At 38.3% G+C, this 12,951-nt stretch overlaps 2 protein-coding genes across 8 annotated transcripts in view; one reads left to right on the top strand and one right to left on the bottom strand.

Moving 5' to 3' along the window:
- Positions 1-62: 62 nt before the first annotated feature.
- LOC117590630 lies at positions 63-1,250 on the bottom strand. The gene is made up of 2 exons (XM_034283447.1): positions 1,225-1,250; positions 63-1,146 (listed from the first exon to the last, which is right to left on the bottom strand). The coding sequence occupies exons 1-2, from the start codon at positions 1,232-1,234 to the stop codon at positions 728-730; spliced, it is 429 nt and encodes a 142-aa protein (XP_034139338.1). The 5' UTR covers positions 1,235-1,250; the 3' UTR covers positions 63-727.
- A 1,084-nt stretch (positions 1,251-2,334) lies between these two features.
- Positions 2,335-12,951, top strand: part of LOC117590681 (twitchin) — a 54,453-nt gene continuing 43,836 nt past the window's right edge. For 5 of the 7 annotated variants that reach the window (XM_034283570.1, XM_034283569.1, XM_034283571.1 and 2 more), the window contains exons 1-11: positions 2,335-2,439; positions 5,631-5,993; positions 7,332-7,362; positions 7,663-7,825; positions 7,903-8,044; positions 8,882-9,023; positions 9,242-9,442; positions 9,514-9,815; positions 10,810-11,033; positions 11,121-11,523; positions 11,628-12,307. In XM_034283570.1, coding sequence (XP_034139461.1) covers positions 5,681-5,993; positions 7,332-7,362; positions 7,663-7,825; positions 7,903-8,044; positions 8,882-9,023; positions 9,242-9,442; positions 9,514-9,815; positions 10,810-11,033; positions 11,121-11,523; positions 11,628-12,307 — 2,601 coding nt within the window. In that variant the 5' untranslated portion in view covers positions 2,335-2,439; positions 5,631-5,680. Of the gene's footprint in view, positions 2,440-5,630; positions 5,994-6,279; positions 6,302-7,331; positions 7,363-7,662; positions 7,826-7,902; positions 8,045-8,881; positions 9,024-9,241; positions 9,443-9,513; positions 9,816-10,809; positions 11,034-11,120; positions 11,524-11,627; positions 12,308-12,951 lie in introns of all 7 variants that reach the window. The other 2 variants (XM_034283573.1, XM_034283574.1) reach the window with 2 other exon arrangements.

The following is a 12,951-nucleotide window of genomic DNA, read 5'->3' as shown; positions in this document are numbered from 1 at the left end:
TAAATTCGCTTTTATCCACAATTTTTAAGATAAGAGAAAACTAGAAACGATAACCTTCTCCGAATAGGGATTAGAATGTGCCTATATTATGGCCAGAATGAAGAAATTCATTCGCAGTTTCTACCCCCACCCCGTCTAAACACTAAACCACTGTAAAGAGGTACAGATATACTGACTGAGTACCTGGTATAAAAGTTGTGACGCGTACGAAGCGTCTTACAATCGTTCCTACTCGTTTTTATTAGTTATTACATTGTAAGATTAATAAATGATTTCCAAACATTCATTATAATTTGCCCTTTGTACGAATATTGACTTTTCAATAGCGCAATTACTGTGTCCAATCTAATTTTATTTGTTTAGTATAAGAACCCTTGTTTAAGTCAAGTTTGGCAAACATTTTAATGAAGTTCTTATCCGTCAACTGTGTAGCGAAGGACTGTATTTTCAATGTGGGGCGATTGTAATAGCTCTCACTCAAGAACAATATTTCAAAGTGGTTGCTAAGAGAACGGAGCGTCGTTGAGCATTGAGTGTGCAGGGTAAATATTTTGAAATATAATTTGTTTCATCCTCTCTTTTACCCTCACCATCGATAGCTCAGCGGAAAGTGCGCTTAAATCGTACTTACAGTCATTCAAAATCATATGAAGTAATACTCGTAGATATACATAGCTGGAAGGGTTGAAGGGTAAATTGTATAAGAATTTCGAATTCGATTTCGGTGCTAGGAGCTGAGCAGAAAGTTTGTAGTTTGTAAACCGACCCACTGGGTCTGCCATCTACTGATGGCAGACCTCCTTGCGGTAGCCTTCAGCTTGGCTCTTGTCGCCTTGCCTCCGCCCTGCGCGGCTGTATGGATCTCTTGTCTCTCCGTTACCAGCTCCCTGAGTGGGACTTGCCCTCCGATGACACAGTCCGGAACGAGGACGCGATCCTTAGAGCACACAGCCTGTATGTCGCCTCTACGCCTCGCATGTAGGGGTTCACCTGAGCGGATTTCGACAACGCATACAGGATCTGCGACGTCACTACACTCGTCAGGAGCGCCCGCGTTGCATGCTTCGGGCCTCTGGTGTTCAGAAGCATTCGCGGGAGCGATCCTGCGGTTCCGCTGTCCTTCCTCTGCACGTACTCCAAGAGCTCCTTGAAAGAGACGAGAGTGTCAATGAGCTCCCCCAGGTACTTGACTGCACTCGTAGAGCGTATCGTGGTGCCACCGACCTGCACACATGCAGTTTCGACAGCTTTCCGGCTCGATATAAGCACCGCCTCGGTCTTCTGCGCTGCCAGGTCCAATCCGGAGACCGTAAGCCACGACTCCACGGATCGGATGGCCGCGCTGGCGAGCTCCTCCACTGCGGCGAGGTGCTTGGGCACCACCACTGAGGCAACGTCGGCAGCAAAAAAATATCATCGGACAATTTGTAAGCCCGATATCTTTCAGAAAAAGTTGCTTTGGATACTTGAGAAAAAATCTGGCTGGTAAGTGTATGGGGAAAGCTAACCGCTTTGATGTTTTTTGATTGTATTCGTTGACGCTGAAAATAGAATCTGTGCAGCCATTAGTCGTCTAAAAATAGCACATTTAAATCTCATAAATGCTAAAAAGTATTTCTATAATTATTTTCCTCTAGTATTTGTTTCTTAATCTATGCGATGATTTATAACAAGCGGTAAGCAATTGTGACCAATAGGTTGGGTATGTGTCACATTTTGTATATGTATGTACATACATATGTACATATGTATATGAGTAATATACATACATATGAATATATATATTTAGATGTGTGAATACAATGTGCACATGCACATTACATAGTTCCTGCGTATACATAAATTAAATAGATTTACTTTTCTATTTTCTGCTGGTTGAAAGAATGATAATTTCTACAAACCACCCCAGAGGAGAACTCTTCAAACAATATGATGAAAATGAAACAAGAAATCAGAGCCGCTTGCGTGTTGGCTTGTATGCACCCTCGAATATTTACTGTATCATTCACAATGCTGCAAGAAATTATCTTCATTCTTGTTCTGTCTTTCTGTCGCACAGAAAGAATGACGGCCAAAATATGAATACATTTGGAATTTGCAGTACAGATTACAGGAAAGAAAATTATATCTTCGGTGCGGTGATTTACAAACATGTGGTTAAAATCAATATACCCCTTCAAAGCTATGGCAAGAATACCCAATTCTTAGGGGGAATGCCTTCATATTTACGTGTCTTTGGCCGAAGCTATTGGCGCCTGCGCTCTGCACCGACTGCCAATGCTGTCTGGCGGATCCCGGCGTATGTATATGTCCGATGCAGATCAAGAGCACAAATTATTCGGAGCAGATAGTAATAGACTAACGCCCGTGGAGTTCGCTTCGTTTCCTCAGAAGGAATAAATTCGTGCTGTGCTCGCACTGTGTTATCGTAGTCTAGTTGTACGTACATAAATACCTGCCTACAAACATATTCCTACTTATAAACATCAGTATTTAATTTGTATGCTTTCATTCATACAGTCATACTGTGTGCATGTGCATACATACATATGTACATGTGTAGCGTAGGTTCGTAGTTTTTGTTTCTTAAGTCGTTTGCAAAGTCAGTTGTGTTTGGTGGCATAAACGTCTTTACATACTTATATATGTATCTGTGTACATATATTTATTCCGCTCATAAACGTGTAAATACAGTGCGTCTTCCGGTCAAGCTCGGTTTCTTGGCGTTATTTAAAGGATGATTGCTCATCTAAAAAAAATGTACGTTCATTCATATGTATGTATACAGAGAATGGAAATGTACATATGTATGTATACAGAGAATGGAAATGTACATATGTATGTATGTATAAAAAGAAGACATAATAAGACACAAGTGAACACAAAAAGAATATATCTGATTTTTTAGGTCCGACGCGAGGTTGAGGTTACCTGAAAATTTAAATTGAAAAGAAGATCACAGGTCGTCTAACCTGTTAGTGTGTTGGCCAGTGCATACCAATAATAGCATGTACATACATATATACAATGTATATACATATAAACATACAAGTATAATTTATTCATGTGTATTCCTAATTCAAATTAAACACATATACACGCATACATGTTTACATACATATGTAATATTAAAGCAGTGTCTCTTTGATAGTATTGTGTAACGGTGTGTTGTCCGTCTTAAAAATAGACTAAAGGAAAAAATCCAATACAATGCGAAGGAATTGCATGCATATGAATGTACAAACATACATACATACGTATATAAATATATATACATATGAACATACATATGTGCGCTCTTATTAGCAATTGACAAAATTTTAAAAAAGCTAATATCGAAAATTATAAACCAAAATCAAACCAATTTAATTACCATACAAAATTAGACTGTGTCTTCGAATATATCATTTAAAAAAACGAATAGTTTCTGTTCCTGCATTCTTATGTATGTACATGTATTTATGTATGTACATACATATGTATATTTTTTTGTTTTGGTGTGTGCGTGTGAGCACTTGCATATCCACTCGAACATTTCTTCACATAGAAATAGATATAAGCTTTGTGTATGTATCTATGTATGTACATACAGCCGGTGACTGCGAATGACTAAAAATAAACATGCAATACATGGATATATTCGTTTTTTCAGTCAAACTTTTTCCATTAACAACATTTATGTTGACTGAGTGAAAGGCGATCGAATTTCCTTTTTCCAAAATATAGTGAGACGTGCGCAACAGATGAGCGAAACGTTCGCTTGACTGACAAAATATGTATGTACATATGTATGTACATATATTGTATGTGTGCATATGTCCATATTAAACTACATACATAGGTGCATATGTACATATATATGTACGTGCATGTATCAAGAGAAGCGAAGCTGCACAGAATTTTCCTTTTCGCGACTAGTACTCAGACCACAAATTTACATGTATTTTTACATTCCCATATATGAACGTGTTTATATATATGTATATTCATTCGTCTATTATTACAGATACATAACTAAAAATCCTATATATATTTTGCATACAACATTTTACCGTAAAGTACAGCCCAATGTAATATGCATGAACAATATATAATTACATAAATATGTACATATGTATGTACATATAAATATACATACATGTCTGTAGTTGTTCATTTTATTTTATTTCAACGTACAGCCCAATAAACATATGTAAATATGTACATATATACATATGTAAATTGTATAAATGGCTGGAATGGTAAATTTTCAATAAGTAAATCTACCATGCAGTCATAGCCTTTTTTTGGTTTTTAAGTTATTTAAGAAACTTTAGTAAAACTGGTAAAATTAGGCGATACAAATAATAGCACCACTTTTGAAAAATGTATTTAAAATTTAAAAAACGACCAACAAGTAACTAATTTCTTAGTTTGGAAGCAGCAACTGCCTTTTGGATGGCGGACCACAAATTTTCGATGGGTTAGGCGACTGTGCAGGCCACTCTAAAATGGTCAGTGTTGGCCCCAAACCGTTCTTTTGCTTTTATGCTTGGACTATTTACCTGTTGAAAGACCCATAATATTGGCATTTCATATCCTGCAAACGGTAGCATTACAGTCTCCATGAAATCCACGTACATTAAGGTAGCGTGCTGAGCCTTGATGGGTTTTATTCAATATATTGAACCCACTACCATTAAATGAAACATTTTATTTTGAATGGTTTTCTTTGGTGTACTGGTGTTCCTTAGACGTCTTAAGTAAAATATTCCTCCATTATAGGGATGTCCAATTGGCATGCTCCTTTGCAAACATCATATACTTAGTAATATGTCTGGCGTTTAAAAGTGCAATTTTTTTGGGCAGTAGGCTTTTAGGCTATGCTGGCTAAGATATATCCGAACTTTGTAGCCCATCCCTTTTATTTTAAGCTCTTTTTTTAAGCTTGACCCTAAAAGGAGTCATAGATCGTTTACATTCATGTGCTTCACACTTTTCTTCATAGTTTAAGGCGTTTTTAATCATTTTATTGAAACTTCCTACCAATTGACCAAATTCTCTGTAAGTTTTTAAGTCATTTTTTTTCTTCGCATTTCAGAGTATTCCACGTCTTATTGTAATGATTATTATTAGCTTTTATGATAGAAAAAATGAAAGATTAGATTAGTCAAAACTAATAAATACGTGTTTTATACAAAGTCTATTCCACGAAATTACGGAGATTCACTTAAAATAGGTCCAATGGTGCTATTATTTTGTTTCGCCATATTTATGGTATTTTTTTTAAAGTCAAAATATAAATATAAAGAAATATAAAGACAGAAATTTGAAGAAAAATAACACTTTTTTTTGTTTATGGGGAATACAAAAAATTAAAATTGTTGCTCAAGAACAACTTAAGTTGCTAACTTAAATAACTGCAGGGAGTACAAGAGGATACTAGCCGCTTTAATTCTGTCATGCGGCTTAAGTCCTACATTTTATGTTTTTGACACAGAGATGGGGGCATTCGCTCCTATTTTGGTGGCTCTAGCTCTTAGGGACTTCAAGATCGAGGAGATCTTAATATTTAATTTTGACTTAATAGTACTAGTATATTTTGTACGGCATGGTATGTTGATATGTATACTTTGTGTTAATTTCTCTAGAGCTTAAGAGCCAAAGCCGTTGAAGACGAAGCATAACGAAAACCCTCAGCATGGGGGTGGCTGAAGACTTCGCTCCCAGCTTTGTCAAAAAGCCACAGTTACATCAGGAGGATGATGGCAATCGATTGATATTTGAGTGCCAGTTATTGTCATCTCCGAAACCGGACATTGATTGGTTTCGTAGTGACAACAAATTAGTAGAAGATGGTCGGACCAAATTCAAAATTCAACCCGTTGGAGATAATAAATTTACGGTAGTATTAGAGCTCGACGATGTGGTAGAAACCGATGCGGGCCTTTACAAAGTCAAGGCCAAGAACAAGTCGGGCGAAGTATCTGCATCAATTAACTTAAATTTCACACGTAAGTAGCACTTTCGAAAATAGACACAGAAAAGTCATAGAAACAGCACGATGCAGATATATTCCGTTGATAATATTTCTGCATCGCGAAATTAATAAAAATGTAATGCACTGGAGTCTAAGACTCGTAAAGGACACACATCCTCAGTCCAGTCAAGACAACAAGCTGAAGAAATACTAAAGTGTCCACAAAAAAAAGACTTATTAATTTGGTACATATGTACATACATGCATATTTTTTGAATAATTTCCCTTTTTGTATTTTCTGGCGGTTTCACTCTGTTTAGCTGCCGACGAACCTAAAGAAAAGTAAGCCAACCCTTATGAATTATCAGAAGTCTGCCTTTGCTGCTTAATGATCATAAACTTTTGCTACGCTTACGCTGCCCATAAATCTTCCTAATCCAAAAATTACTTCAGTGTTCAAGTAGCAAGGTAGTAGTTAAGTTCTACCCGTTAGCTTTACGACTTACAAACGACTAAAGTCTTTTATTTTTATTTCGTAATGAGGTTTTTCAAAAGAACATATTACTATGTCACGAATAGACACTGTACCTCGGCCTAGACATTAAGAATCCCAATGAAAAGTTATGATCGGGGTGGAGAAAGCGGTAATTATACTCGGTACTCAAAGAGTAAATAGTGTATATTGTATTTGTGCGAATAACGGTTGTTTGTAACGAAGGAACAGTTTCCGACCCCATAAAGTATATAATATTCTTGATAAGCATCAATAGCCGAGTCGATATAGTCTGTCTGTTCGTCCGTCTGTCCGTCCTGATGAGCGCGTAGTACTCAGAGACCATAAAAGCTAGAGCCCCCTTCCACCCCCGCACAAGGGCGAAAACCTTCCAAAACTACAACCATATACAACCATAGTGACCATATCTATCAGATCACCGAATTGGGATTAGATAGGATCATTATTATGGCCAGAATGAAGAAACTAATTTGCAGTGTCTAAACCCACCCCGTCCAGCAGCATTTGTTGTTTTTTTTTCATTCTCTTCTGCAGTGTGCGGCCTCTGCTGCGCCTCTGCAGTGTGCGGCTCTAGGAAAGGAGGCGAGGGGGTGTTGGCGTAAGAAGTGTTGTAGATGTAGATGACAGATGAAGAAAAAATGTAGAATTTGATAAAAACCTTTAAACCATATGTTGAACTGAGTACCGGGTATAAAAGTTGTGACGCGTAAGAAGCATCTCACACGTCCCTTCTCGTTTGTAGTATGGAGCTGAAATTTCAAAAAAGGTTTAAATAACCGCCAGATCTTTGCATGACAGAATGCCTAATGTTACAAAATAATTTTTTATTTTTTCTTTCCTATGGTAAATTTTAACAAGTGGGTAAGTTTTCACTACTTGAAAACGAAAGGTGAGTACAAATATAGTTTCAATGTTGACGCATGTTGTGACTAAAGTAGAGCTTAACAGTACAAGTCTTGGATGGAAACGTTTCAGAGCGTATCCATTCCCATTTCCATCTAAGCCCGAGATTTTATATCAGTGTGTAGATACATAAGTGAACCTTATTAACTAATCTGCTCGATCACTCTGTTGATCTCTGAGTGTCCATGTTCTACCCATCTCCATTGTTCGCTTTCTTGCATAATTTGTATTGTTATCGTAGTCGCTTTAAACACTTCAATAAATGGGACATTCCCCTACACTTCAGACAAATCGACGGTTTCGCGCCGACATTCGCGAAAAAACCCGCTATCCGACAGGAAGAAGATGGCAAACGTCTCTTATTTGAATGTCGCGTCAACGCAGATCCCTTGCCAAACATTACATGGTTCCACAATGGAGCAGAAGTCAAGGAATCGCCACGGCATAAGGTATAGCAGAATTAAATCTTGCCTCGCCAGATAGCAAGACCCCATTTTCATTGCTATGCTTTTTCCGATTTATTCAGCTCACCATTGACAAGGACGTCCACTCATATTTTGCAACACTTGAGATACAAAATGTTACAGTTGAGGATGCTGGCAAATACAAAGTGAATGCAAAAAACGAATTGGGTGAAAGCAATGCAACGATAAGCCTCAACTTCGACAGTAAGTGGTTTTTATATGACCCTAACACTGAGCACCTCTTTTCTCCATTACATTTCTAGTAAGATCGAGTACTTCTATTTTCACTGCGTTACTTACTAAACCATATTATTACTACATATTCAAATAATAATGGGAAAAGTGCACAGCTCAAGTATTTGACATATATTGTAGATCGAATGGTACATCGAATATGTTTTAATTCACGTGTGCCTTCAATTCATACTCTTCACTTCAACTATCACATACTCTTATTTGTTTCCCCACGGGCTTATTTATTTATAAATATATTAATGTGCATTTGTAGATGTCAATGCAATGCCCAAAAAACACAATAACACTCATATTTTTTTAATCGTTCTGAGTTCGCTTTGCTATTTTGACAATATGATAAATTGAAAGCCATTTAAATTATTACATTCTGAGCTTTGGAACATCAATTGGTTTTTGTTACTGAGTTTCGTTTAAACTGATGCTACTCATTTGACTACTAATCGAGTTAGAGTAGATAGGCCAATTATTTGAATACCTTCTTGGAATCGGTATTCTCTTGGCAAGGCCAAGCACCGTACTACAGACTACAGACTATGTATCATTTGTTTTATTGTACTCAAATGGCCAGAATGGGACTGGAAAACAGTGAAAGTTCGGAAAAAGATGATGTATGATGCATCATACTGGAATGATTTGAATGGTGAATTTAGTAATAAGTTAACACCTGACCCTGACCAGCACTGCACTGACCAGTAGACAACTCGCATTTTTATCGGATCTTGGCCTACTTATCATATGTAAACTGTCAAATAATGTAACACGGAAACTTCAACTTCAACTTCATAGGCGACGAAGCACCCGTGCCTGCAAGTGCCGAAGGCATAAAGCCAACCTTTACCGAACGACCTGTAATACGTCAAAGCGAAGATGGGGGAAATGTTACGTTTGAGTGTAGATGCGTCGGAGATCCCACGCCTACAGTTACATGGTACGGATACAAATGACTAATATATTATTTGCCCACCCGATACCACAGCAACAGGAATAAGTAAATAAAACTATGGATCTGATGGAACAGATGGAACTCTATTTTATAGTACCCCTTGTTGAGGTGTAGATGATCATAAAAAAATGCAGTAGAAATGAATAGTAATTTATATCAGAATCCTTTGTTTAAATTCAACCGTTTTCTTCATGTGCACAAAGGTCCCATGGAGATACCGTGCTGAGTGAGGGAAAGCGCTTCAAAATGTCATTAACAATGGATCAGAAACTATACCATATGGCATGTCTTGAGATTAGTAGTGTTGTCTCCTCAGACCAGGGTGAATATCGGGCGCAAGCGAAGAATAAGCACGGCCTTGGCGTGGCTACAATAAATTTAAATTTTGAAAGCGGCTCAAAAAAGTAAGCCTCAACAATTGTGGATAACCAAATGTATCGACCGATGTTCTACTACTACTTCTAACTCTATGCAGAATCCCTGATGGCAAGTCGCCACGTTTCCCAAAAAAGCCAACGATCCGCCAAGAGGAGGATATACTCATCATGGAATGCATATTGGAGGCACATCCAGTTCCGGACATTATCTGGTATTGTTCCGATAAGGAGATCTCTGATAATAAAAGAACCAAAATGACCCGGAAGGCCATAACCAAAGATAGTTACGTTCTAACTTTGGAGATCCTGAATCCCACAAAAGAGGATGGAGGCAACTATCGCTGTAATGCCATAAATATGTATGGCGAAAGTAATGCAAACATAGCGCTTAACTTCCAAGGTACTACTTATTCGTATTACTTCTTCTTAAGTACTTACTTCCTACAGTTACAATTACAATTCCAATATATACAAGCAAAATGCCAATATGTATGTAATTTGTAACCCCAATGAAAAATTAAACAGAAAAACCAAAGAATGAAATGCACACGTACCAAGAATGCATAGTATTGTATAATGTGTTTGTCATTATGAACTCACGCATTCCATCCCAAATTCTTATTAATTGTAAAGAAAAAATCTTTACAAAACCCTAGTGTCCACCCATGCCAAAGTTTTTTCTGTTATGCACACCATTAACCATATCTTTGTCTAACAATGCTTGCGATTGTTCATTTATTATTTTTACTGCATAATACTTATTGCTTATTAGGTTGTTATTAACATACATTGGTCTGGCCAAGACTGGCTCAAAGTCTACCTACTCATACCTTTCTTTCCTTTACATAGAGGCACTCGTGTCGCTTGACATTTTATGCCCGGTACTCCAAGAGTAAATAGGGTATATTGTATTTGTGCACAAAGTGGATGTATGTAACCCCTTAAGGAGGCCGCCTCTTCCGACCCCCACAAAGATCCCAAAATTGGGATCCGGTTTGATCATTATTATAGCCAGAATAAAGATCAGCTGTTTTCTTTTTTTGTACATTCTCTCAATCACACTCTGCTTCGTGTAGTGTGCGGATCTATTGGAGAGGGGCGTGCTAAAAGAGCGTGTTGGCGTGATAAGTGATGTAGATGTAAATCACAGATGAAAAGAAAAATGTAAAGTGTAAAATTGGAAAAAAACCGCTAAGGTACAGATTTAGTACTGAGTACCGGGTATAAAAGTTGGGACGCCTAAGGAGCGTCTCACAGGTCCCTTCTCGTTGAACCTTTGCTCGTACTCTACTACATACATATGTGGGAGTACATACTCATGTTTCAAGACGTGAACAACTTAGGAATTAATAGAGCGTACCCCAAAATTATTAAATGTCATTCCTTTCATTAAGGTGCAAGCGATGCCAACGGATTCGCGCCATCTTTCATTGAGAAACCGAGGATAATACCGAATGAGTCGGGTACTTTGATAACCATGAAGTGCAAATGCAAGGCCAAACCAGAGCCCACTGTTACGTGGTATAGGGGCCAGGATGTAGTGGAGAAGAGCAAAAAGATCAAAATAAATACGACTGTTATTGCAGAAGACACTTACGAATTAACGCTGGAAATTAAGGTTAGAGTCAACTGTTGGCGAATCAGCCTTGAGGCTGCTGGTTTTATATACTTTTAAATTGATTTACCTTTTTCTAAATGCGTACAGGACCCCGGGGCGACCGATGGTGGGACGTATAGGTGCAACGTAAAAAACGAATATGGAGAATCAAACGCTAATCTGAATCTAAATATTGAAGCTGAACCCGAGCCCGACGGTGAGGGGCCCACGTTCATCGAAAAACCTCGCATTATATCCGAAAAAAATGGCAAGCTTGTGATTATGGAGTGCAAGGTTAAAGCAGACCCAAAGCCAGACATCGTCTGGTTCCGGAATGGCGAAGTGATCAAGGAAAGTAACAAAATAAAAATGTCCATGGAACAGCGGGGGGACCAGTACTACATCAAACTAGAATTGGTGGATCCTCAACTAGAGGACTCCGGCCTGTACAAGTGCAATATAAAGAACACACTGGGCGAGTTGAACGCGAACCTGACCCTTAATATAGAAAGTAGGTAGAAAAAAGTAAAATTAATTGTTAATTAATTGTCCCATTTGATTCAGAATATTTACCTAACTCGTTATTTATTTTTCTTATCATCTTATATATCCCAGTTGTTCCTGTCATCAAAGACAAGCCAAAAATTATAAAGATCATTAAGAAACGTACTGTGGTGATCGAATGCATAGTAGCATCGAAGTTCGAGCCCAAATGTACGTGGTACAAGGAAACAAACACCGTAACGGAGAGTAAGCGTCATGTGTATCTAGTAGAGCAAACCAAAGATGGCGAGTTTGCGGTTAAGCTGGAAATAAACGAAGTTGAGGAAAGTGATAAGGGCGCATACAAGCTGGTAGCCAGCAACGAAAAGGGCGAGGCTGTGTCTCAGATTGTCAACCTGATTGACATTCCTGAAGAGGAACGTAAGCCGACCAAGCCAGAAATTTCAAGAAAGCTTGTCGATCAAAAGGTCACCGAGTCGAGAACCTTTGAGCTGTTGATAACCCTGGCCCAGTCTGACCGCAAATGCAAATTGGAATGGTACAAGGGAAGTACATTAGTGCGAGAAACCAAGGACATTACTACAACTTTTGATGGCACCACCGCGAGGCTTACATTCAGTAGCGCCAGGTCAGAGCACACTTCAAATTACAAAGTTGTTGTGACTAACGAGGTCGGTAAGGATGAGTCATCTTGTAAAATCACAGTGGAGAAAAAAGACAAAAAGAAAGATGAATTGGAAAAGGAAAAGGAAAAGGAGATGGACAAAAATGAAGCCGATAAAAAACGAAAGGTAATTGAAAGTAAGAAACCATCTAAAAAAGCTCTAATAGTAGAAGAGGAGCAGTTGACAATCTTTGGATCACAACAGATAGAGAAAGTAGCACGAAACCAAGAAAATGTCCAAGGCGAGGTTGTAGTTGAGGTCGGGCTAGGGCAGCTAGATATTAAACAGCAGAAGTCCACCATTGAAGAGGTCAAGGTCAAGCGAAAGAGCTTCTCCCAAAGCCAAGAGATGTACAAAGTACATCAGCATTCTGAAATGAACATACAAGAAGAGCGCAAACGAACTCAGCGTCAAGAATCATCACAGATGCTTGCTTCGAAGACAACGGTTAGTACATGCTCCTCTTCTCCGTTTTTCATGCTCCATTCCTGAGTTTTGAGTTGAGTACGAGTATCACATTGCTGTGCGTTGATGGTTATAACATCCGCCAAAAGTTATTGGCGCAATCAGCATTCATTGCACTATTCAACAAAATGGACACATTTTTGCTGCGTTTGGAACTTGTAGATCAAGAAACACTTTAGTTTTCGGTCTCTTCGTTGTAATATTAGTCTATTCATCTCTAGGCGTATCTATCTGACTTGATTTTATAATTACAGTACATATACATATGTAACTAATGTGGCAGCGAATGTTTCGGCCCAGACCCA

The sequence above is a fragment of the Drosophila guanche genome, unplaced genomic scaffold (assembly GCF_900245975.1).
Source record: "Drosophila guanche unplaced genomic scaffold, DGUA_6, whole genome shotgun sequence".
Classification (NCBI taxonomy): Eukaryota; Metazoa; Arthropoda; class Insecta; order Diptera; family Drosophilidae; genus Drosophila; species Drosophila guanche.
The sequence above is the reverse complement of the archived record's forward strand: the minus strand, read 5'-3'. Positions and strand labels throughout refer to the sequence as shown.